The sequence below is a fragment of the Apodemus sylvaticus genome, chromosome 7 (genome assembly GCF_947179515.1).
Source record: "Apodemus sylvaticus chromosome 7, mApoSyl1.1, whole genome shotgun sequence".
In the NCBI taxonomy this organism is placed as follows: domain Eukaryota; kingdom Metazoa; phylum Chordata; class Mammalia; order Rodentia; family Muridae; genus Apodemus; species Apodemus sylvaticus.
This window is the reverse complement of record NC_067478.1, coordinates 75084889-75109773: the sequence shown is the minus strand read 5'-3', so window position 1 is coordinate 75109773 and position 24885 is coordinate 75084889. Positions and strand designations below refer to the sequence as shown.

At 43.3% G+C, this 24885-nt stretch overlaps 1 protein-coding gene across 1 annotated transcript in view; it reads right to left on the bottom strand.

Annotated features, from left to right (window-relative positions):
* The window catches only part of Tnfaip8l3 (TNF alpha induced protein 8 like 3), a 45108-nt gene extending 22317 nt beyond the window's left edge, over positions 1-22791 (bottom strand). The window contains exon 1 of the mRNA XM_052188325.1: positions 22517-22791. Within this exon, the coding sequence (XP_052044285.1) occupies positions 22517-22568 (52 nt within the window). The 5' untranslated portion in view covers positions 22569-22791. The remainder of the gene's footprint in view (positions 1-22516) is intronic.
* Between the last annotated feature and the right edge of the window lie 2094 nt (positions 22792-24885).

Below are 24885 nucleotides of genomic sequence, written 5' to 3'. Positions count from 1 at the left end.
GCAGTGAACATTTGCAAGTGAGGACGTGTGGACAGAGGATAGACAGTGGGACAGACTGTGACACACCACAGCTTCCACGGTAAGATGGTTTTTGTGCTTGATTTTTGTTTGTCATTTATTTGTTTTATTGGGGTGGTAGATTGCAAGGGTGAAGGGTGGATATGAGGGGATGGGGAGAAGAGCAAGAATGGGGTGCATGATGCAAAACTCACAAGGAATCAATAAACATTTTAAAAAAGAAATTTAAAAAATTTTATGTATTTATGTAGTCATTACATAAACAAAGATCTGTTTTGGAAGGGACTCCTTATAAAAATCACACTCTCTCTCTCTCTCTCTCTCTCTCTATATATATATATATATATATATATATATATATATATGTTTATGAAGTATTTAAGATTCCAAAAGATATTATTTTAATCCGTTTTAGATGTTTAGCGTACTCAAATGTATAAGTAGCAGGTATTTATTAACTCTTAATACAAAATCATAGTATTGAAATTTGAATCTGTATGTGCTTTTAGTTGGGCATACCAAAAATAATTTTAGGACATAACAAAAATTAATTTAAAAAGAAAACCAAAGTGGCCACAGGGTGTAAAAAAAACTTTGATGAAAACAACCAAAAATATAACAAAACAATTATCACAGACACATGACACAATTACATGAACTCAGATACACCCATTTTAGAAAAAAAAAAACCAGAAAATTTGTCTTTTTTTTTAAGATATGAGAAAGGCTTAGTAACAGAGGAGACTAAAAGGTAAATTTTGTCTTATAGACTTAATGTAAACTCTTTCTCTAGCTGAGGAAGGGGAGTAGTTTGTTTGTTTGTTTTTTTAATTGTGTCCCCAACCAATTTCTAGCAGGTAACTTGGAGATCACAACTTCTGCCAAGCAGGACTGGCCACTTTTCCACTGCATGCCAATTAAAAGATAAAAATTAAAAGTAGATAGCAGGGGGTTAAAAAGGAGATTTATTCAATGTGGTCGCATTAAGAAGGGGTCACAAAGACCCAGCAAACCATTCTCAAGTCCCCCCTCAGGTCTTGCCCTAAGAAAAAGTTTCAATAGAGGTCCAAGGATAATGTACATTTGAGAGGTCCTTGTCAAGGAACATTTATACCTACTGTTGGTTCATCAATATCTGGATTTCAGTCTCACCAGCGTGGCGGTCTAACAGCTGCTAGAATGGCTCTCCCTCTGACTGCAGCTCTTTTCTTTTCCCAGAATGCAGTCCTGGAGGAACACCTCGATCCTTAGGGCCCATTCTTTTAACAGTCTGATAGATTGATAGACACAAGTGTCTCTTCAGGATCTTTATACAAGTGGAGTGGGTAGAAACCAGGCTTTACAAAGCTGTGCCTCAGAAAAGCCATGGGTTACTACATATGCTCTACCCAAGAGTGGAGTATGTATGGCTCTAGGATTTACCTGTTTTTGGTGTCAGGATCTCTCAGACATTAAGTGGTTTTCTTGTTAAAACAGCATAAGCAAAGGAATATAGAACTCACATTTAGCAGGACCCACCAGTCATGAACAGAGAGAAACTCATCCAAGAAGCTTGAGCAATGGGTCTGAGCATAAATCCCCATGATGTGGTTGAGGTGATACAGACAGCTTCATTTGATTGATTTTAACAACCTGAGGAGTTCCCCTAAACTGTAGGGACCTCAGTGCACACCAAACTGAGTTTTTGGCTTTAAGTCTGAAAGGACTTTTAGGACTGGTTTGTGTACAAGTGTTTTCCATAAGACAATTGGTGTTTAGACATAGCCAATAATTTGGACAAAGTCTGTGAAGACCCTTGCTTCTTCAGTCCCTGCCAAGGAATTGTCACTTCTGTGAATACCTCAGGAGTAAGGGGCTTCCTGTTGCAATCAGTGTCCTCCTGAGTACACAAACACGAGGGGCTCAAGACACTGATGACATAGATGTCTTCCCAGGCAAGCTAATAAAGTCCCTTCAAGCTCAGGAATGTGGTGTGCTTGCTGGGTTTCCCCTATGAGTCTGTGGTATATCATGGGGCACTTCCCTTGAAATCTCCACACCTTTCGGTAGAAGAAAACCTCTTTATTTTGGAGACTTTATTAAAGCTTAGCAAGGTCAGAAGAGAAGCAATAGAAAAAAAAAAAGAATAAGGAGTTTGAGGAAGAATGTCAGGAGACAAGGCCAAAGAGTAATAAATCAAAACATTTCAAAGACAATGAAAACCAAGACAACACAAACATCAAAATGCCTTCAAAGTTCCAAAGCAAACAAAATACTGATAAAAATGCTCTTAGAGATCTAAAACAAGCAAGCTAAATCAACCCAAACCCAATGCCTACACCAACATGTTTTAAGAGCAAATAAATTTCATAACCCAAATACATTGGGCACAGACCAAAAAGTTATCTGTTAAAGTAGAATCCTTGATAATCAGCTCAGAATAAACTGTTGTATCTTCAACCAAACCAAGGGGTTCCCTAGGCCCCGGAAGGAACTTAACAACAATCTACTTGTGGAAATGACACCAAATGGATTGGACTGAGTGGGTCTGGGCAGACACCCATCTTCCACTCAGTTGGTTCCTCCAGTGAAAAGTGGGTGACTCTCAAGACCCATGTGTGGTACCACAATTGTTGACAAGATAAACACAGCTCTTATCTTAAGGGGAACATGAGTTTATTCTAGAGCCATTTTGAGTGACCATGGCTGGCCCTTGGAACACAGATTTAGGTTACCCCAAATTTCATGTTCCCTGCTATGGGTTTCTGATAGACGACACCAGGTAAAATCATCTTCATTCTGTTCCTTATTTCCAAGGTTTTTTGTTTTAGGGAAAATTGCATACCTGATTTTAGTAAATACTTTCTGTGTGTCTGTTGAGATTGTTTATCTCATAATACACAAATTAAACCATCATAAAAGTTTTAAACATAAATCATATTTGCATTCCCATGATAAGTTTTACCTTGTCTTGATGCATGTAGTTAATATGCTTATGAATTTTATTAGTAAACTTAATAGTTGACATTTTTCTGGAACAAACTCAGGGAAAATAAGGTATGGCCTGAGGTGGTGGGAATTTAAGCTTATGAAACTGAAGATCCTGAAAGGCACTATAATCTAATAAATTCAGCAACATGTAAAAACCCAGCTAAACACACACACACACACACACACACACACACACACACACACACACACACCTGTAAATTGAGCTAGAGAATTGAGGCATGTAAAGGAAAAGCTGTAAGGGAGACCACTTGGCAGAGAGCAGTGCATCTTTCTTAATGCTCTTATCTAGTGTTGTTTTGTTTTGTTTGTTTTTTTATCTTGTTTTTGTTTTTTTTTTTTTTTAAAAAACAAGAATTTTTTTCCATCAAAATCTGACTATGGAACAGTAAGAAAGGAACACTTGTAATATTTGTAACATATTGCTTATGAGATCTCTCATGAATATACTGTAATAAAACTGGAACTGGAAGGCTGGTGAGATGGCTCAGTGTTTAATAACACTGAATGCTCTCCTGAAGGTCCTGAGTTCAAATCCCAGCAACCACATGGTGGCTCACAACCATCCATGATGAGATCTGAAGCTCTCTTCTGGTGTGTCTGAAGACAGCTACGGTGTACTTACATATAATAATAAATAAATCTTTAAGAAAAATTGGAACTGGAATCAAGCCACATTGGAATATTCAGGATCACCACAGTCAACATCAGGCTTGTGAGCTAGCATCACTGGGGGCTGAGGGGTGGGGACTCGGGGGTGGGGACTGGGGGGTGGGGATGGGGGTGGGGTCTGGTGTACAGTGGATGATAAAATGACCATCCACAGCTTTTGATGCTGTGATCCTGGGCTTTGTATACTTGAACAAGGGCTCACCCACTCATATTTCTGTTCTGGTGGAGGTCTGTCTTCCTGGAAATTTCTGCCTCTCTAAATCAAACTCTCCATTCATTTTTCTCTAGGACAGTAAATGGCCTAGAATAAAATATGTATACTTTAAAGAAACATGAAATTGGACCACGAAAAGGACTGTGAGTTGAATTACCAGGTCATCTTTCCAGGACACAGGACAAGTGTCCTGTGGGTCACAACACCAGAAGAACATCCTTGAAGATGGAGAAAACAGAGAGTTGGTCTGACTCAGGAGTGGTGGCAGGGAAAAGGGAGAACTGGCTTCCTGTCCCTCTGCCAAGCTCCCCAAAGTCTCCTGGGTGACAATCTCCTCACCTTCCTGGTTTCTTAGTCGGCTAAATAAGGAAGCAGACCAGTGATTTGTGTTCTCAGTTAAACCGAGATCCCCTTTAGAAGCAGAAATCGAGTATTTCATCCACAAACCCCACCACTGGGTACACACAAGTATGAGTATGCAGTGGGTCACAGCTGTGTTTCACGCAGTGCTGTCCAGATTGCCCCTTTTCCTGCCATTTTTAGAAATGGGATGCTACCTCCTCCTTTAAGAACCCTGGGACATTTCCCCCAGAGCCTGCAATGTGCCTCCTCTATGGTTTCCCCACAGAAGGCCTTCTGTTTATTTTCTGGGTCTCTTGACTTCTCCAGCAGACTTCTGTGTATGCCAACCACGGAACAAGAAGTTGGCAGGATCTCTCCTAAAGCCCCTTCCTGTGTCGGCTGCAGTACCCACAGACTCAGCCACAGACTGACACTCTGCCAGCCTGTGGCCTAAGCAAGCTGTCCTGTGCTATCTACACGGGCTCTGTAGAAATTCCAGCTCCGGTTCTTCCGGTTACCCCGTTAGATGATGCATACCTGTCTCCCCTCAATATAAACTCATATTGTCTCCAGACTCACCACAACCACAATGTGCATCGTCTCACAGGTCTGCACAGGTCTAGTTACCCTCTTACACAGCCCTCTGAACAAGTTATTCTGTAAGACCTCATCAGAGGATTCTCACTGGCCTTTATTTGTTTGTTCCTTGGCAGTTTCAAGAGGGATATCCCTGACACATGGAAAACCTTTAATAAACTTAAACCTCAAGAATTACGTAGTGGCTGGATCAGCACAGGAAGATACTCACAGAGGAGTGGTCTGCTATTTCCTCACCTTCACTCCAAATTCAGTGGTAACTGCTGTTGTAGCATAATTGTACACTGGATGGTAGTCAGCGTGATGGTTTAGTATACATGCAGCACATGCTGATCAAACCCAGGCTTGTCTTATCCACCCCCTACCTCCCAGCTTCTAGCAATCAATATTCTACATTCAGGCAGACCTGATATCCATGTGTGGGACGCAGCAGGTGGTCCTTGCCTTTCTGTGCCTGGTTTATTTCACTTAACATAATGTATTCTAGTTCCGTCTATTCTGCTGCAAGCGACGGGATTCTACTGCTCTTTATGGCTTAAATTACTACATATACATATGCATCATATACCTATACACTTACATATTCATATACATTTGTGTGTGAGAAAGACAGAGAGAGAGAGAGAGAGAGAGAGAGAGAGAGAGAGAGAGAGAGAGCACAAAGGAGAGAGAGAACATTTTCTTCATTCTTTAAGCAGTTGATGGGCACCTGTGCTGATTCTTTTTTTATATAAATATATATTTTTATTTTCTATATTCTTTGTTTACAATCCAAAAGCTTTCCCCTTTCCCAGTTCCCCCCTCCCCATATGTCCCATAAGTCCTCTTCTCTCCATCCATTCTCCTATCTTTCCCCCTCCCTTTTCTCTGTCCTGGTACTCCCCTACAATGGTGGATCAAGTCTTTCCAGGATTAGGGCCCTCTTCTTCCTTCTTCATGGGAATCATTTGATATGCTAATTGTATCTTCAGTATTCAGAGCTTCAGGGCTAATTATCCTGCCATTGTAAAAAGGGACATGAAAACCATAAGCATCCAGTTATCTTTGGTGTGCTGACTTCATTTCCTTTGGATATATATGTAGAAGTTGGATAGCTGGATCAGGTTGTGGATCTGTTTTTAGACTTTATTTTTCTATGTTTGAATGTTTTGCCTGGATGTATGCCTGTGTACAAAGTGTGTGCAGTGCCTGGATCCCTTGGAACTGGAATTATAGATGGTTCTGAATCACCATGTGGGTGCTAGGAATGAACCCTTGTCCTCTGGAAGAGAAGCCAATGTTCTTAACCCTCAAGCCATCTCTCTAACTTCTTTAAAAAAAAATTAAAGGAACTTCCATAAACTTTTCCATAGTATCTATCATAATTTAGATCCCCACCATTAGTGCATGAGAATTCATAATTTCCCACATTCTTGCCAATATTTGTTATTTGGCAAGATAATAAATAATATTAATAAATAATAAATAAATAAATAAATAAATAAATAAATAAATAAATAAATAAATGGCTTTTTTATAACAGCCATTCTAGATGTGTTGAAATGGCTTCTTACTGTCATTTTGGTTTGCATTTCTCTAATGGCTAATGATATTGAACATTTGTTGGCCAACCAAATAGTCTTTTAATTATCTGAGACCAAGGGAGGGCGGCCTTGTTTGTAGTGTGTAGTGTGTAAATAAGGAGTTCTAAGGCTTTTACTGGGCAGATCTGCTAACTAATGGGCAAGGCTTTTACTGGGCAGATCTGCTAACTAATGGGCAGCCCAAGACAAGGACTGAAAAGGGCACGCCCCAGATAGACTTCTTAGTCTGTGAGCTGTTCTCCAGCAGCGTGGAGCCTTAGGGTTAGGGGGAAGTGTCTCTGCTATCCTCACCCAGGTCTCTGGGGTTCTTCACAGATTTATTCAGATTCCCAGGCATGGCTCACCTAGAGCTGTTTGTCAATCTTCTGCTCACTCTGTCCCTCTACAAGATCTTCATCTGACATTACAGTCTGGTCTCAGCTACATCATGATCTTTTATACCAAAGCCCCCTCAATGACTCTGCTCAATCTGTTGCCTGTGCTAGGGCATCTTACCTCCTTCTCAGACCAATTCCTCCTTCACCCAAGGGCTCCTCTTCAAGGACTTCAGACTCCTGAGAAAAATTTTCCGGCAATTCTTTACCTTTAAGCATACCCGTGCTACCTTTTAGGCATTAATCATCAGTAGTCATCCATCACCTGGATGTACACCTTTTTCTCCCACTCATCTAAGCTCCTTGAGACCAGAAATAATGGTGGTTCATGAACCCAATGGCCACAGCCTGGACTTTAAATATAGAAAACTAATAGGTGAGTGAATGTCTCTCAGTTCTGACATGCATTAGAATTCATGTTAAGAACACCAATGATAATCTGGAGCAATACACTTGGGATACTGAAGTCTGCTTCTTCCTGCAGGGGTCTAACATCCTTGTTTTGTGCTCCTTATCCAGTGTAGGGGGTGTGGCCGCCTTACTACTCTCTAGGCTGATAAGTTAGGTTTTTTTATTTTTTTTTTATTTTTTTATTTCAAAGTAGTGCAAGTATATCATTTCAAAATCTAACCTATCTAAAAAACTTATAACAAAATGAAATATCTTCTGTCCCATCTCTGATGCTGGCACCTTAGGGACAAACCACTTCAAGCTGTTTCAGCTGTTTCCATGACTAATGGCCTCCACTATTTAAATTATATGCTTATACTCTTAGTTCTTGGTTTTAATTGCTTTTTAACCTCATAGTACAGAGAGTGGAAATTTTATTGTCTTTCCTGTTTGTTTTTCTGTCTACCTTCTAGTTTGGTTCTCGGTCAGTCTTTGGTTAATCATGCTTTGGCAGCTGTTTTATTATGATCTAGATAACATTCATAGCGTGTTCAGGATGCTCTATGATGTCTATGACTGCACTTCCTTTCTTACTCATCTCCTTTTCCCAAGGAGTTGACACAGCTTGTCTATTTTTGTTTAATTCCTTATCTAGCTAGAGCTAAAACACTCCCCCAGTTCCTAAGAGATATAAAGTCCTTCGCAGTAGGCACTCCACCACATCTACTATTTTCTTGAGTACCCCTCCGGGAGCCCTGTGTCCTCTGCTAAGGTCTGAGCACACTTTCCTCCATACATGACATCTCCCTCCTCCTTTGCCTCTTCTTGGCTCTGTGCCTTAGTTCTTGGATTCATAGATTCTGCTTTTTTAATTCACTTCCTGATCCAGTAAAGTGCTGTTACTTTTTTCATCTGTGACAAAATGCCTGACAGAGACAACCCAAGGATATTCAAAGGGTTAGCCCACAGTCTCTTAGTCCCATGAGCATGGGAAGAACACCATGGCAGTAGGAAGATGTGCAGGGTAAAGAAACATGCTGTTCATTTAAGGGCAGACAGGAAGTGAGGAGAAAGGAAAAGGGACAGAGCAAGATAAACCTGAGGATCCACCCTTGATGATGCGTTTCATCTACCCAGGCCCTCCCTCCTAAAAGTTCTAGAATCCCCCAAAAAAGTGCTACCAGCTTGGGACCAAGTATTCAGCACACAAGCCTGTAGGAGATGTATTGCTTTCAAACCACAAGAGGCACTTTGTCCAAGATGGATATTAACAAACACCATTAAAACCAGAGAAAAGCAGGTTTTTAAACAACCATGCAAACTGTAACCATTTATGTAAAGACGCAAAAAAATTATAGGGGCCTGAGGACCCAGTTGGCTGATGCCAGTTGCTAGCTTCCCATGAAGGGGTCATGGAAAGTTTCTTTGTTTCTGAGATCCACAGTGTCACACAATGACTTTATTCCATCTTCACATTCGATAAATGATTCAACTAGGTCCAGAACTCTATCAAATTCAGTTCCCTCAAGTGTGCAAAGGATCACAAGTTGAAAGTCAGCCAGCCTAGAAAACATAATGAGATTCTTTCCACCACAAAGGACACCAACCCAGCCATGAAACTCAGACACAAAACCTTCGACCCACAATTTTTCTTGCCTCAAGATGTGCAGGGGTGAAGAGATGGAGCAAAAACTGAGGTCAATCATAATTGGTCCAGCCTGAGCCCCACGCCATGAGAATGAGCCCTCCCTGTACTCTACTTATGAAATTCTGCTATACTTGGAGACAGGACCCTATCATAATCATCATCAGAGAGGCTTCATCAAGCAACTGATGGAGACAGATGCAGAGACCCACAGCCAAACACTAGGGGAGCTTGGGGAAAATTCTGTAGAAGAATTATAGGAGCCAGAGGGGTCAAGGACACCACAAGAAAACTTACAGAATCAACTAACCTGGGCCCATAGGTGCTCACAGAGACTGAACCACCAACCAGAGAGCATGCATGACCTAGGTCTTCTGCACATATGTTACATTTGTGTAGCTTGGTCTTCAAGTGGGACTTCTAACAGTGGGAGCAGGGGCTGCCTCTAACTATGCTGCCTGTCTTTTGGATCCTTTCCTCCTACCTGGCTGCCTAGGCTAGCCTCAATAAGACAGCATGTGCCTAGTCTTGCTGCAATTGGATATGCCAGGGCTCCTTGATATCCATGGGACGCCTCCTGTTTTCTGAAGAGAAATGAAGGAGGAAAGGAAGGGAGGGAGTGGGAGTGGGGGAAGGGATGGGATGGGAGGAAAGGAGGGGAAACTGAACTCAGGAGGCAATGCAAATAAGAAAGAAAGAAAGAAAGAGAGAGAGAGAGAGAGAGAAAGAAAGAAAGAAAGAAAGAAAGAAAGAAAGAAAGAAAGAAAAAGAAAGAAAGAAAAGGGAAGGAAGGAAGAAAGAAAAAGAAAGAAAGAAAGAAAAGGGAAGGAAGGAAGAAAGAAAGAAAGAAAGAAAGAAAGAAAGAAAGAAAGAAAGAAAGAAAGAAAGAAAGAAAAGAGAAGGGAGGAAGAAAGAGAAAGAAAGAAATAAAGAAAGAAGAAAGAAAGAAAGAAAGAAAGAAACAAACAAACAAACAAACAAACAAACAAAGAAGAGAGAGGTAGGCAGGGGAGGCAGGAGGTGTACTTGGAGAAAGAAGGGGGTGACCAGAAGAAAAGATGTTTGTTGTTAAACCTGATGACTTGAGTTCAGTTCCTGGAACTCACATGGTGGAAGGAGAAAACCAACTTCTGCAAAGTTGTCCCCTGACTTCCATATGTGTGCCATGGCATGTACATGCATACACACACATGTATGTACACACACACAACACACACACTAAATAAATGTGAAAAAGACAAAGTGGGAGCAAAGAAAGAAGGGTAGGGGAGAAGAGAAGAAGTAGGAGGAGGAAGAGGAAGCAAAAGAAGAAGGAAAAGGAGAAAAAGGAGAAGAAGAAGACTGTTGTAAGTCACTCTTAGGCAAAGGCAATTCAAGGTGCAAATCTTCTGAGACTAGTGAAGCAGTCTGAAAAAAAGCAGAGACCAGCTGAACTGCCCAGAAGAAGCTCAGAACAACAGAGGCACCTGGAAAGGACACTCTCCAACCCGCTGAGATACCTGAAGGCTATGCAGTGTGCTCCAGGGTCCTAGCCTTTGTGAGCTGTCACCCGTGCTGGGGTGGGCTCTGGTGATGCAGCTGTCTTTGAGTCATTTCTGCCCCTGTAAGTACACCTTACCTGGATCCTGTAAGTAACCCAAATAGAACTCATAGGTTCACCAAGTCGGACTTTAGTAGTATCATTCATGGGCTCCCTATTTGGGGTCAGTAAGGATGTGTGTTGAGTCTCCTCAGAAAAGTCTTCTCAAATAGCAACTGGGGATTCAACCCAGGGCCTCACCAAGTCTTCTTACTCATGGGCTACATCCCAGTCCCAAGTCAGCTTCTTATTAATCAGGGAACCAAGTAACGGAATGTCTCGCTTTGCTTTCCACTTGAAAACTAAACGAGTTACTCTATGCAGAGAAGGGAGTTCTCTGTGTAGTCTATTTAGATTTTGTATTTGGGTATGCATAAAATAAGCTCTTTGTTTTTAGTAAAATAAACCAACAAAGTATGTATAGCCAAAAATCTTGGCAAATAATGGATACTAATCCTTAACAGGGATTGGGAGAAATTTTAAAACTGTTTTAACAATGCTGGTAAATGTGAGTATTGCTCTTTCCTACGGCTGCTTGATAAGCTGCCTTTGCTTGTTAGGCTGCAGTGGGAGGAGGAGGTGGAAGGAGAGGGCTTACTGTGTGGTCTCTTCTTTCCAAGCTTCAAGAGGTACAAGAAACCCCTCAATCAGATTTTCATCTAAGTGCTTCGGAAACAGATACTATTTCTATAGATTATACTCACTGCCACACAACCCCGCCCTGCTGCACCTGTTTCAGAATGATAGATGAATGGTAAGAGTGACAAGTCAATACGCTAATGTAATCTTGTGATACCAAACTTTAAATGTTCTTTTTCTCCCCTAGTTTTAAAAGTAACAAAATACAAAAGAAAAACATGTAAACCAAAGGAGTACAGACAAAAGTCAATCAGAATTAGGATAGAAGTCAAGGATAGAGAAAGAGTCACAGGGAGAGTCGGGGATGTCAGGTGTCCATGCTGCTGTCCAGCAAAAGACTGCAAGGTTGTGCTTCAGGAAAGCCAAACAAGTGGGGTCGACAGGCTCAGCCAGTAGGTCCTATCAAGATCCAGAGCCCAACTGGCAAACTGGGAGGAAGAGGGCTGAGGGCAGGGGTGGGCTCACTCCAACCACTGATCATTGAGAAATGTAGAGATGGGGAGACTGGAAGGAGTCAGAGTCCAGGGAGGAAGCAGGAGAGACCAGTACAAGATTACCAGAAAGTCAGAAGGAAGCACCACAGAAGGGGATGGTGGGTCACATTCCTTTTCTTTTTTTTTTTAATTTATTGATATATTTATTTACATCTTCTTTACTTATTTATTTACTTCTTTATTTATATCTTCTGGCAGTGAGGTGCCCAGTTTTCGGAGGAACTGCCAGACTGATTTCCAGAGTGGTTGTACCAATTTGCAACCCCACCAGCAGTGGAGGAGTGTTCCTCTTTCTCCACATCCTCGCCAACACCTGCTGTCTCCTGAATTTTTAATCTTAGCCATTCTGACTGGTGTAAGGTGAAATCTCAGGGTTGTTTTGATTTGCATTTCCCTAATGACTAATGAAGTTGAGCATTTTTTAAGATGTTTCTCTGCCATCAAAATTCTTCAGGTGAGAATTCTTTGTTTAACTCTGTACCCCATTTTTAATAGGGTTGTTTGGTTTTCTGGAGTCTAACTTCTTGAGTTCTTTATATATATTGGATATTAGCCCTCTATCTGATGTAGGATTGGTGAAGATCTTTTCCCAATTTGTTGGTGGCCAATCTGTCCTTTTGATGGTGTCCTTTGCCTTACAGAAACTCTGTAATTTTATGAGGTCCCATTTGTCAATTCTTGATCTTAGAGCATATGCTATTGGTGTTCTGTTCAGAAACTTTCTCCCTGTACCGACGTCCTCAAGGGTCATTTCATTGGATGCTGAAAAAGCATTTGACAAAATTCAGCATCCATTCATGCTTAAAGTCTTGGAAAGAACAGGAATTCAAGGCCCATACCTAAACATCGTTAAAGCAATATACAGCAAGCCGGTAGCCAGCATCAAACTAAATGGAGAGAAACTTGAAGCAATCCCTCTAAAATCAGGGACTAGACAGGGCTGCCCCCTTTCTCCTTATCTTTTCAATATTGTACTTGAGGTACTAGCTCAGGCAATTCAACAACATAAGGAGGTCAAAGGGATACAAATTGGAAAGAAAGAAGTCAAACTATCATTATTTGCAGATGACATGATAGTCTACCTAAGTGACCCAAAAAACTCCACTAGAGAACTCCTACAGCTGATAAACAACTTCAGCAAAGTGGCAGGTTATAAAATCAACTCAAGCAAATCAGTGGCCTTCCTATACTCAAAGGATAAGCAGGCTGAGAAAGAAATTAGGGAAATGACCCCCTTCACAATAGCCACAAACGGTATAAAGTATCTTGGGGTGACTCTTACCAAACATGTGAAAGATCTGTATGACAAGAACTTCAAGACCCTGAAGAAGGAAATGGAAGAAGACCTCAAAAAAATGGGAAAACCTCCCATGCTCATGGATCGGCAGGATCAATATAGTTAAAATGGCCATTTTGCCAAAAGCAATATACAGATTCAATGCAATACCCATCAAAATCCCAACTCAATTCTTCACAGAGTTAGAAAGAGCAATTATCAAATTCATCTGGAACAACAAAAAACCCAGGATAGCTAAAACTATTCTCAGCAACAAAAGAAAGTCTGGGGGAATCAGTATCCCTGACCTCAAGCAATACTACAGAGCAATAGTGTTAAAAACTGCATGGTATTGGTACAGTGACAGGCAGGCAGATCAATGGAACAGGATTGAAGATCCAGAAATGAACCCACACACCTATGGCCACTTGATCCTTGACAAAGGGGCTGAAAACATCCAATGGAAAAAAGATAGCCTTTTCAACAAATGGTGCTGGTTCAACTGGAGGTCAGCATGCAGAAGAATGCGAATTGATCCATCCTTGTCTCCTTGTACTAAGCTCAAATCCAAATGGATCAAGGACCTCCACATAAAGCCAGATACTCTGAAGCTAATAGAAAAGAAACTGGGGAAGACCCTTGAGCACATTTCTTAACTTACGGTCCCTGAGATCAAATCCAGGGCCCTACACGCGGTAAGCAGAAGTGCTGTACTGAGCTGCATCACCACCATCTCCTAGCTGTTTTTTTTTTTTTGAACAATTCCTGTGGAAAGTTATATGCATTTATCGAGGGGAAATCCAAAGGAAGTTTATCTAGAAGAAAGAGTTGTGATAATGCACATAATGGTTTGTTTGTGCAGTTAAAAAGCTGTTTTAGTGTCTGTGTGTGTAAATGTGATCTGGTGTCTCTCACTCATTTCACAAATGGTTGTGTCTATTGATGTGTGCATATGCATATATGTTCATACATACCCATACATACCTATGGACATGAAACACAACTGAGATCATAGATTAGTAAACTTTCTTTGAGAAGTGCTATAATATAAATTCTTCTTTATGCCATTAAATATTCTTCAGACTAATTTTTCTTAACAGCTGAATAGTGTATGAATAAATTAATTAATACAAGAATTAAACTGTCAAGGAAAAAAAGAGCAAAATAATGTTGGAGCGTGTGTTTAATGTGTAGTTGTTGCGGAGTTCCTGTGTAATCACTGTGCACGACTCAGGAATCATTTGATGAAATATTGAAACTGTTTATTTTGGTTGCTTATTTCAGTTTTCTCTTCCATGTTCTTTCTTTGGGGTCATCAGTTCAAAATAGTCCAAATTATGTGGCACGATTTGTGATTGGGATAATGTAACCATCCTGATAGTGTTTGTTTATTGTAATCAATACAATTGTAGCTTTATGCTATAAGAATGAATGGTACTTCCTCAAGGGAAGGGTTTTGTTAGAAGAGTAAAACCAACCACTGTACCTTGGGGGGCACATTCAGGAAAAAGGTAACTCAGGAAATATGATAGTAACAATAAGGAAGGGTGCAGGAGTATCAGGATCACAGAAAATTCAAAGAGTTAAATCAGTTGAGGTTTAATCTCCACCACATACTACTCTGGGCTCTCTGAAAGTTGGCCTTGTATAAAGGTAGCTTCTCCCTGCTTTCTTGATGGGCTTGATTAGATAAATTATGAAGTTAAATACTAAAGATAGAGAAACTTCACAGAAGAGAACTCATTTCCCAGTTTCCTTACAACAAATTTAATTCTTTAAATTAAAAAAACATCAATCTCAAGAAAAGGAAGACATAACTGGAGAACAAGGGGATGATCTTTTTTTTTCCTTGAAGTTGACATCTATTAAGGCTCAAAGCAAATTAATCTTTGTGGCAACCATATCACTGGGTGATAACACTCCTCAAGAAATGAATCCGTAATAATCGGAGGGTTACACGTAGGGTGTCTCTAGGTGAAAAAAGGGAATGAACCTGACTCAGGGGAAGAAGATCCTTAGCAAAGAGTCGGTGTGGGCTGTTCTGACCAGTCTCCTGGTAAATATGCCAGGAATAGGAAACTCAATAGAGGGAAGGGAGAAGGTGGGATTTGTTTTCCAGAAATCACCCTTGAAGAATTCTGCTCCCCCCCATCAGAGTGGCCTGCAGGCAAGTCTGTGGAGAATATTCTTGATTGCTAATTGATGCAGAAGGACCCTTCTCACTGTGAGTGGTACTCTCTCTGGGCATGTGGGCATGGGCTGTGAACTGAACAGGAGCCTGGAAGCAAACCGGTCAGCAGCACTCTTCTGTGGTTTCTCGTTCCAGCTCCTGCTCTAGCTCCCACCGCGGCTTCTTCCATCAAGGATGGACTCTAACCTATAAGCTGCAACAAAACCTCTCTTCCATAGGATTCTTTTAAATATAGTGTTGATCACAGCAACAGAGAACAAACTAGAGTAGACGCTGGTAGGGTATTGTGAATGGCCTAACTAAGTTGTTTGGGGATGAGGACTGTGGAAACTTGGAACTTGGGGCTGGGAGTTTGATGATCTGATGTGGGAACTTAGAGGGGAATTAGAGAGCAGAGCGGACAATGGAGGCCTGGTTTGTGATGTCTGAGAGGAAAGCGAAGACCAGCAGGGATGATCCTTAGATACTGTGAATTGAAAAATCTGTGGTCTCTCACCAGCGGAGACTGAAGAATCAGATGTGATTAACAAGAGACCAGCACCACTGAAGTGGAACCTTTACTGTGACAATCAATGCTGGTTAGTTGGGCTGAAGAAATGATCTGTCATTAATATGACAGCAGCATCGTTAAGGCAAAATCATCCGGAGATTACTACCTCAGGACAAGCACATATAAACAGTGCCCTAACTGACAGGGGAGGGCCAGTTGTCAGGGTTCTGCGAACCAAGGGTATTGGGCAGGATAGGCGAAGCAGCCTAGTGACACCGTTACTAGTGTCGTCGTCAACCTAACACATGGTCCACCTGTGCAAGAGAGCAGGTTTCGGACTTAACGCCGGCTTCATTTCCACTCACAAGCTGCAGTCTTGAGAAAGTTACTTATATGCGTGCCTCTATTTCCTTGGCTAGAAAATTAGGCTATTTCTAGCATTTAATCCAGAAACATGGTCAATATAACATTAAATGCCACAAGAACGACTACCTTTAAGACATCATAAGGGCTTAATGCAAAATTTAAAAACTAGGTATCATTCTTAAGGCTGGACTTTGAGTGACAACAACAACCTTCCACCTGTCTCCCTTTGGCTTTGCCACTTAAGATCCTTGTTTCTCTCAACCTGGAGTTTCTAACCCCAGTCTCTCCACACTGCCTTTCTTAACTTTATCCACTAGAAACCAAGGAGGCAGGATTCAAAGGTAGCGGCAAAGAACTGGCGCAGTAACACCCGCCACTGCGTTCCCCTACTCCAGTCCCTATTTCATAACCTTCCAGCTGAACTGCAGGCCCCAAGTCGGGAGCACAGAACATGCGCACATACCCACCATTAAAAGCACTTCCTGTCTCACATATAAAGTGGGTGTCTCTATCATGTGGAAAAAAATAAGCTGGATGTCTCCCCAAAGCTGTGTATCATTACTAAAATTCTTCTTTTGGGGCTAGAACAGTTCACAGAAAGCATATTTTACTTTTGAAACAGAATCTAGCAGCCAGTGGTTGTCTCTGTGGTTTCTCTAGTTTAAGCAATATTGGACACAACCAAAGTGTCTCTTTTTCTTCCCAGAGAACTGAATTACAAAGTCCTGGTTTCTATTAGGGTGTGTCCAGCACTCTCTGTGCTGCCAAGCCTTCCAGTTTTATAGCCTGAACATGGGTAGATTTTCCATGAACACGCTCAAATTTATTCCCAAGCAATGATATCTAAGAAACCCAGTAAGCATTTAACCAAAAAGAACATTTCTGATATAAAACAAAAACAGCATAGTTTTATACCTCAACATATATGGGAGGGGAAGGGTTCATCTTATGTTTTTTTGGTCTAGGGAGAGATTGTTAAGTGAAGTTTATTCTTTAAATTCTCTCCTTTTTCTTTTCCTTCTCTACCTCCCTTTTTCTCCTTTCTTCTTTATGTTGTTGGAATCAAAGTCAGGTATTTATCCATACTAGGAAAGCACTGTGCCACTGAGATACACCCTCAACCCCATATTTTTTTTATATATTTATACAGAATACACCACAAACACCCACCTACACATTTTATATAAATTAGAGGCCATGTAACTGAAAAACTAAACATAATTATTTATAGAGTATTTTCCTAGAGATCTAAACAGCCAGGGATATGCAAAGAAACCCTGTCTTCACACACACACACACACACACACACAGAGAGAGAGAGAGAGAGAGAGAGAGAGAGAGAGAGAGAGAGAGAGAGAGCGCACAAGAGAGATATATTTAAATGTGGATTAAAGTAGAAGTTAGTGGTAGCTGTGTCAGAGAATGAACCCATTAGAGATAGTGTTAATGGAGAAGGTGACAATAGTTAGATTTGGCTGGCAAATGATAAAAACAGGTACTATATTTTCTTAAAGAGAAAAATGACGCAGGAAATGTTTTTATATGTGCATAGTCTTATACACTGTTTCAGAAACTTCCCGTGAGAACACTACATACTGCTAAGGTTGTCCAATTTCACAGACAGTTTGGAGCAAGTGTTTCCGCTACCTAACATGACAGCAAACAGCTGCTTCCTGCCCTTCCCCTCACCTCTTCTTCAGATATTGATCCTAAGAGATGTTCAAACACAAAAACAAAACAGACCAACCTTCCTCCAGCCAAGTTCTGCCTCAGAGTCTGCTTCCTGGAGAACCAACCCATCTGCCCATGCACGCATGCATGCTTCCGTCTACCTACTCATCCAGCAACCTGCCGCTGGGTCTAAGGCACATAGGTGGTGTGGGGGTGGATGACACGCATCGTAAAAGAGCCAGTCCTAACCTTTAGAACGCTCACAAATACGATAGCCCAGGATAGGAACAATCAGAAAATACAGAATATTGTGCATTATATTCTTCCAGTGCTAAGAAAGAATAGAAAAGAGACAAGGATGTAACCCCAGGAGAGGGAGCTCTAGAATCCTGATGCATTTTAGCTGGCAATATCTCTAACCTGCTTCCCCCCTGCAGTGTCAGAACAGACTCTGTTATCTCTCTTCACAATTCCTCATAATCTCCAATGGAGTCCAGGACAGTGAGAAATTACCAGACATGGCGAATAAATCAGAAGTCAGCACACCTGCCAGTTCTACTTTATAGGGTTGGCTTCTGCCCCTGCCTGGCCATCAGGGTCAGGTTCCCAGGAAGTGCCTCCAGATGCTCATATGTCTCTATTTAGAACTATGTCCACAGAACCTGAGAATATGAAGAAACAGAAGATCATCAACCGCTACAGCTCATCGTGTGGGCAGGACAGAAGCCAGTTCAAGCTTCAAAAACAGGAACAAGGAAAGGAACTTGACTAATAGCCAAATGGTACAGCGTGCCTGGGCGGTTCCTGCCTTCAGTTAGCCTGTTCATCATCATCAATCCATCAGTAAAGAGGATTCAAGAGCCTCCACTGTTAGTCTAGCAATGGGACTCAGCAAACCCCTAAAATTCACCAAACGAACCTGAAGAGTCTAAGAATTTACCTCAGAGCCAGAGAATAAAAGATGATTAAACAAACCATCACTGCTAAGCGCCTGAAGGGACACAGTTCTGAGAGCATTAGTGGGGTCTGGACTCAGTCCCCAACATTTCTCTGCCTCCAGGGCAGATTCACTCAGCTGGTCTGCTCTTGTGCCTGCACACGCTATCTCCCTTCTCCTTTCGTGGCTTTGGTGCAATTTGTAACTAGCTTCTGCTGCTGTCTCTGAAATGTCATTTGCACTCTTCCTCTGGCCTGCATTCGTGCGCCACCTCTCCAGTGTTGTGGTCACACCCTAAAAGCAGGGACTCTGAAACTCAGTAATCTCTGCCTTTCTTTGTCTCTGCAAGATGTGGTTTCTGGCGATGGTTTTCTTTTGGTAATGTCTGTCCAACAATCATGGGACACCCCTTTCCCAAGTTTTCAAGACCTTCTTATAGTTAGCCTGCCCTATACTGACTTATTTTTATTTCCTGAGAACTGCCTCCCTATTTACCTGTCCCTCTGCTCAAACTATCTAGCTTCTGAAGTGTCTGTCTCCTCTTGATAATTCATGGCATCTACCCATTGCTTATTAGATAGACCAAGCTCAGGGTCCAAGGAAACAGGAAAGGCAGTCAGGGCTTACCATTTGTTTTCTCTAGAAGCATCTACCTCATGCACAGACTCCATCACCCAGAAATATTTTTCCCCAGGTACAATTGGCCTGTCTTTCCTGGGCCAGGGAGTTGTCAGTTCAAGAAGGACTTTTGCCTTCAGCTGAGTAGACAGACTCTCTTGGTCTTCCAAGCCAGAAAGGAAAAAAAAAATCAATTCACTAATGCTAATCCCCTGTTGCTTCTTAGGAATGATTCTCATTCACTTTAGAATTAATATCAAGCCCTAGGATTTCCAAGAGGTAGATGATAAATTTGCCAAATGGAAGACTGCCAAGTTAGGTCTCTGGAGTGAGTCCAGTATTCCATAAACTCTGCTGCTTTCCTAATCACAGAAGGAGCCATAAAATGACAAAGGGGGGGAGGGGAGATGCGGGGAGCAGAGCAGCATAGAAACATCAGCTCATGCCTCCTAGGAGGAAAAAAAAGGAAGGTTTCTACAAATATCACCCCAGACCTCTCCTCTGGAGTCCCCCCAGCCCACGGGGCTTGTTGCTCGATGAGAGATCTACCCCACATAAAATGGAAGACCATTGGAAGAGTCTCTTAAAGCAGGCAAAAGCATGGAAACTGCCCCACTCCTTGCCAACAGGTAACCATCGTGGGCAAGTACAAGAGGGACATGAGCATCTCCTGACCCTTGGACGGTGGGAAGAGGTTTGGGAGCCGGAGCAGCGCTGGAGGAGACTGCCACTTCTTTTCTGCTTGGAGTAGCACTCCACATGGCATCTCCTACTGCCACATTAGCAGGAGCACTGGCAGAGGTGTCCTGTGCCTTTCAAAACCCTCCTAGAGCCTCAGAGAGGATGGGGTAAGCAGGTGGCTCCCCATCTTGATGAGGTTAAAGGTCAATGACGTTGAGAAGAAATATAAACTAAGGCTCACTCCGAGGTAAGCCGTGTAATCAGTGTAATCATGACAAACATACTGACTCTTATACACGCCTTTCAATTTTTATTCTACAAAGCAGTAGGGCCCCTTATTTAGTGGGATTCCTAAAGATGACCCAGGGTATATTTCTAGAGATTTCAGGTGATGAATAACAGCTTCCATTTACTGAAATGACCAAGAACACGTTCCAGGAGTTCTTTCCTTGATCTTGGTATGCTATGGTTAGGAAGTGAAGTTACCTGCCGCTGAGTGAGATGCTAAGGTCGTCCTCATCCTAGAGTTTATTTTCTTAACTTTATAAAGATACATCCTGCACACAACTTGTTACAAAATAAGTAAGTGCGCCTGCCCAGGAGCTTACTCTGTTGCCTTTCTCCCCTGCGGATGCATTCACCTAGAGGAGGTGCAAGTCCGCAGAAGAACAGTTTCTTATAAAGACAAAGGACAGCTCTACCTTAATTGTCTGCCTTTTAAATTGTCTCTGAATCTGCAACAACAGCTTCCGTTTGACAGGATGCAAGCAGAGCAAGATTGAGAGACAGCGCTAATTCTGAAGCTTCGTCACTAAGGGAAACACTTCCAGACTGAAAATAATGAGTGAGACTAAATGCCATTTAGCATAATGGCTCATGACATTAAAATAAATGTTCAAGTCGTGAGACTCAAGCACACAGGAAAGGAATGACTCCAGACAACAGTAAGGTGCAAACAAACGCGACAGCTTGTGAGCACTGGCTGCCCTGCTCTTCCAGGCGCATCTGACCTGAGTGACAAGGTGTGCTGCGGCTCACACAGACTGTCAGTCACTTGGACAGGCTGTGACATTAGGAGCTGAAGCAGACTGGAGGGGTGGCCACACTAGGTTGTATATAAATGTGCTCCTTCTCTCTTCTTCCCTCTAAGTACTAAGAACCCTGGAGTTCCTCCCGCTCCCACCTCCCTCTAAGGAATCTCATTACCTTCCTCCCTTACTTATCCCTTAGTTTCCTAGCTTCCATCTACAGAATAAGTCAGTGGGTTGTGACAATGCAACTGAGATTTCTAAAGTGTCAGTGACAGTGTGTCTGGTGTCCTTCCACCCCAAGCTCTGGCACTTGGGTGCACACTGATACCTACTAGAGACACCTATTGGATTACATGATGAAAGAAGATACAAAAGCTACCCGTGAAGTGGAATCTTGGTGCCTTACAGTGACAGAAACACATAGGCTTGCAAAAGGATAGCATTTATGAAGAGCATCCGCATCCACACACTGCACCAGGCAGGAGTCCCTTGCACAGCTATTGGAATCCTCACATACAGACACCTCCCTTGCTGCCTACCTGACCCCAGGAAGCCTACCCACTCTAAGTGAGGACCATAGCCGCCTGCAGCTGGGAGAGGTATGTCCCAGGGCCCACAGCAGGGAATCTGGACCTCTGCAAAATGAAGATTTTAAAAAAAGTAAAAATTAACAAAAACAAAAACCGTATGGCTAAATGCTATCCTACCCTTATTCTTGAACATGCATTCCCCTACTCCAGCACCCAGTCTAAAAGACGTTCTGGAACTGCTCCCCACTGTTGGCACTCGGGTGTCCTTGGGAAGTGTGAGGACCTGACTGCATACAGGTTTGTGTTAGGAGACTCCCAGCAGACAGTCACGGGTCTGTGTGGCTTGCAAACTTTTGAGGGCTGTGCTGGATGCACAGAACTATGACTGCAGATAGAAGTGAGTGGTCCTGGACCCTGGACCCCAGGGGGCCTGAGGGGTGAAGCCTGCTGGTGGAGGTGGGTGAGCAAGGAGGAAGATAGACCTAGGGTTGTGGGCAGCTTCCTCCTGTTGCTCAGCACTGGGGAGAGGCAGAGAAGGACATTCATTCTCTAAATAAGCATCCTCATAGCCTATCACTTCCATTCTTATTGATTATGGAAAGCAGTGGCACCTCTTAAAGGGGAAGGCTGCTCGCTGCTCTGCGTGTCACTTTGGGCTCCCTCACCGGCCCCTCCTCTGCTAGCCCTGCCACAGGGATGGGTTAGCATTTCTGCACCGGCTAGCCCAGCAGTCTCTGGAACCTCATACTTAAGCCCAGCCAGAAGCCCTGATCTACCCACGAGTCTTTTCTTCCCACCGACTCTGAAGTGTGGTTTCACCGCCCCAGGATGGCAGACTAGGCAACACATGGGAAGTTACTTCAGTTTCATTTCCACTGAAAATTACAAGACACAGATATCTCAAACTCTCCTCTCCCCCACCCCCACTTTGCAGTGCGCCCCTAGGCCTCCGCTGGAGACCCTGCCACTGTGTGATCCACCGGCAAAATGTCCCTCCTGTCTCTCCAATGCCTCTAAGTGCAGTGGCGTGGGAGGACGCCCCCAGACCAGTCCCCAGTCTCGGCATGGAAGGGTTCGGATGCTGGGGACCGGCCTTCTGCCCCACAGCTCCAAGAAATACTCTCGATTTCCTGAGCTGGCCTCCCCTCCTCTCCAATCCCAGCCCTCCCGGCAGGGTTGCCCCTCGCTACCTGCAGCAGTCCCGGGCTCGCCCTCGCTCTGCTCTCCAGAATCTGAATCCATACTGTGGGCTGCCGCCCGCGCATCCACCACCGCCAGCCTGCGGGGCGCTCCTGGCTCGGGTGGACGCGGCACACACACGTTATGGGCTGCAAAGAGTCTGGAGTCCGGGCGGTGCAGAGTGGGCAGTGTGTGGCCAGACACTAGGGCCAGGGGGCGGCTCCGAAGAGGCCAAGCCTGCTCCAGTGGCCCGCCCGCCGCTGCTCGCCAGTGCCTGCACGCGAGGGTAGAGCCCCGGTGTGGGGGGGGGGGGGGGAGCGGAGAAGGGGGGCTGGGGCTGATGGCGGGTAGGGTGTGTGAGGGAGGGAGAGGAGGAGTGTCCAGTGCTCCTGGTTGGGATTAAGTAGCCCGGGTTCTTCTAAACCCGGAGCCTAGGACTGGGAGCCTGGTGAGGTGGTGCGGGTCTTGGAAGCCAGTACTCCCCTTCTTTGGGTGTGGCAAAGTTTGCAAGATTGTCTAAGTGCAAATGCACCTCTCTGTCCACTGGAAAGGGTGTATTGTTAGGTTTAAGGTTGTGAGGCTGCACGAGTTTTAGTTCAACTTCACCACTTAGATGCTTTGAGGGAGATCTGTGTGTCTGTTGCCTCGCGTTGGGAGAGGAGCGAATAGTCTCGCAGGAATGTTGTGAGAAGTCTAATGCCGGCTCCCTTGGGAAGGAACAAGCAGTCGGCCTGTTGCCTGGTGAGGAAGTAAACAACTAGTCAGGTAGTGCTAACTCGCGCGGTTCAGACTCTTCCCGGCGTGGGCGTGGCTTGTGGAGCTGGTTCTGGGAGCTGGGTGAGCGCCCAGCCTGATTTGGCCTGGAAGGCTGGACCCGCCCTGCCAATCAAGCTGCAGAGCCAAGCTTTGCCTCCAGCTCAAGAGGCATGAATTGATTTTTAAAACGTTTTCTTTTCTGGGGAGATGGCTTAGTGGGTAAGAACGCTTGGTGTTCCAGTGTAGGGAAACGGAATTAAAAAGCTCCGCATGGGCCCTACAGGTGCCTGTACCCCCCTCCCCCCCCCCCCCCCCATGAAGGGCAGACACAGGAGGATTTCTGGGACTTGCTGGATGTCAGCTTAGCTCTGGGTTCCATGAGAGGTCCTATCTGAACGGAGTCGGGAATGTTGGACACCTGATGTCCTCTTCTGGCCTGGGAGCTGGAGAGGAACCGTTTCTTGCTAATGGGACTAAATGCAAAGAACTAAACGTTCTCAACATCCCCTTTCACTTTCTTTTTTACAAAAGCAATTTATTAACTAACCAAGAGACCAACCCAGGAAGGAGAAGCACCTAGTGGGAAAGTGGTCGCTGTTGATTTCTGAGTATCCACAGGTCTTCGTTGTATTCCTGTTATAGGCTTTAAAATTCACATAGCCACAAGCCTGCTTATGGCTATAAACTCCCCACCGCAATCGCAAACTATTGACCTGAGAGAAAATTAATCAGGAAGAAAACGCCCACTTAAAGGTGCTAGATTCCCAGTGTGTCCTCTGAACACTTATTTTTTTCTGAACGAAGACCCAGAGATGCATTAGGTTGAACCATGAAATTGCATTTTGAAGATTGGAAACATAGTTGAAATTTGGCTATTAGACAAATTCAACCTATTGCTAATCCCATTTCACAAGGCCAAACTCTGGGTCTCAGGTCAGTCAGTATGTTCAGGCGGGAGGACTGACATCAAGGCTGCTGGGAGTGGACAACTGCGACTTACTGCTGGAGTCCAGTGTTACAGGCGTGTGCTTCTCACATAGATGGAGACTTCGCAGAACACTATTAAGGCTCTACTTTATGTTCTAGGAGAACGTTTTCTGGAAGACCAAACTCAATGGCTTTGGCGATAAAAGTTTTATCTGAGGAAATAAAAAAAGAATGAAAGAGGAAAGAAAGAAAGAAAGAAAGAAAGAAAGAAAGAAAGAAAGAAAGAAAGAAAGAAAGAAAGAAAGAAAGAAAGAAAGAAAGAGAAAAGGAAAAGGTAGCCCCTATATAAAATGTGTGTTCGTGGGGAAATGGCCCAGCCTCTCCATCCCCTCCTGCCTTAGCATCTCCTTCATAGTACCTTGTGAAAGAGTAAAAGTAGTGAGCGTGGAAGCAACTGCCCAGTGCTGACACATTGCTAATATTTGATAAGAGACAGAAAATAAGTCCTTGGGTCTAATGGATCTCATTTAGAAACAAATAGATAAAAATAGAATCCTAATTTTTAAAAAACAAAAAGCAAAGGAGACAGCAAAATTGGATGCAAGTTAATGCTCAGGAAAGAAACAACTGGGTCACACTGGAACTTTGGCTCAGTGGTTAGGAGCACTGGCTGTTCTTCCAGAGGACCTGGGTTCAA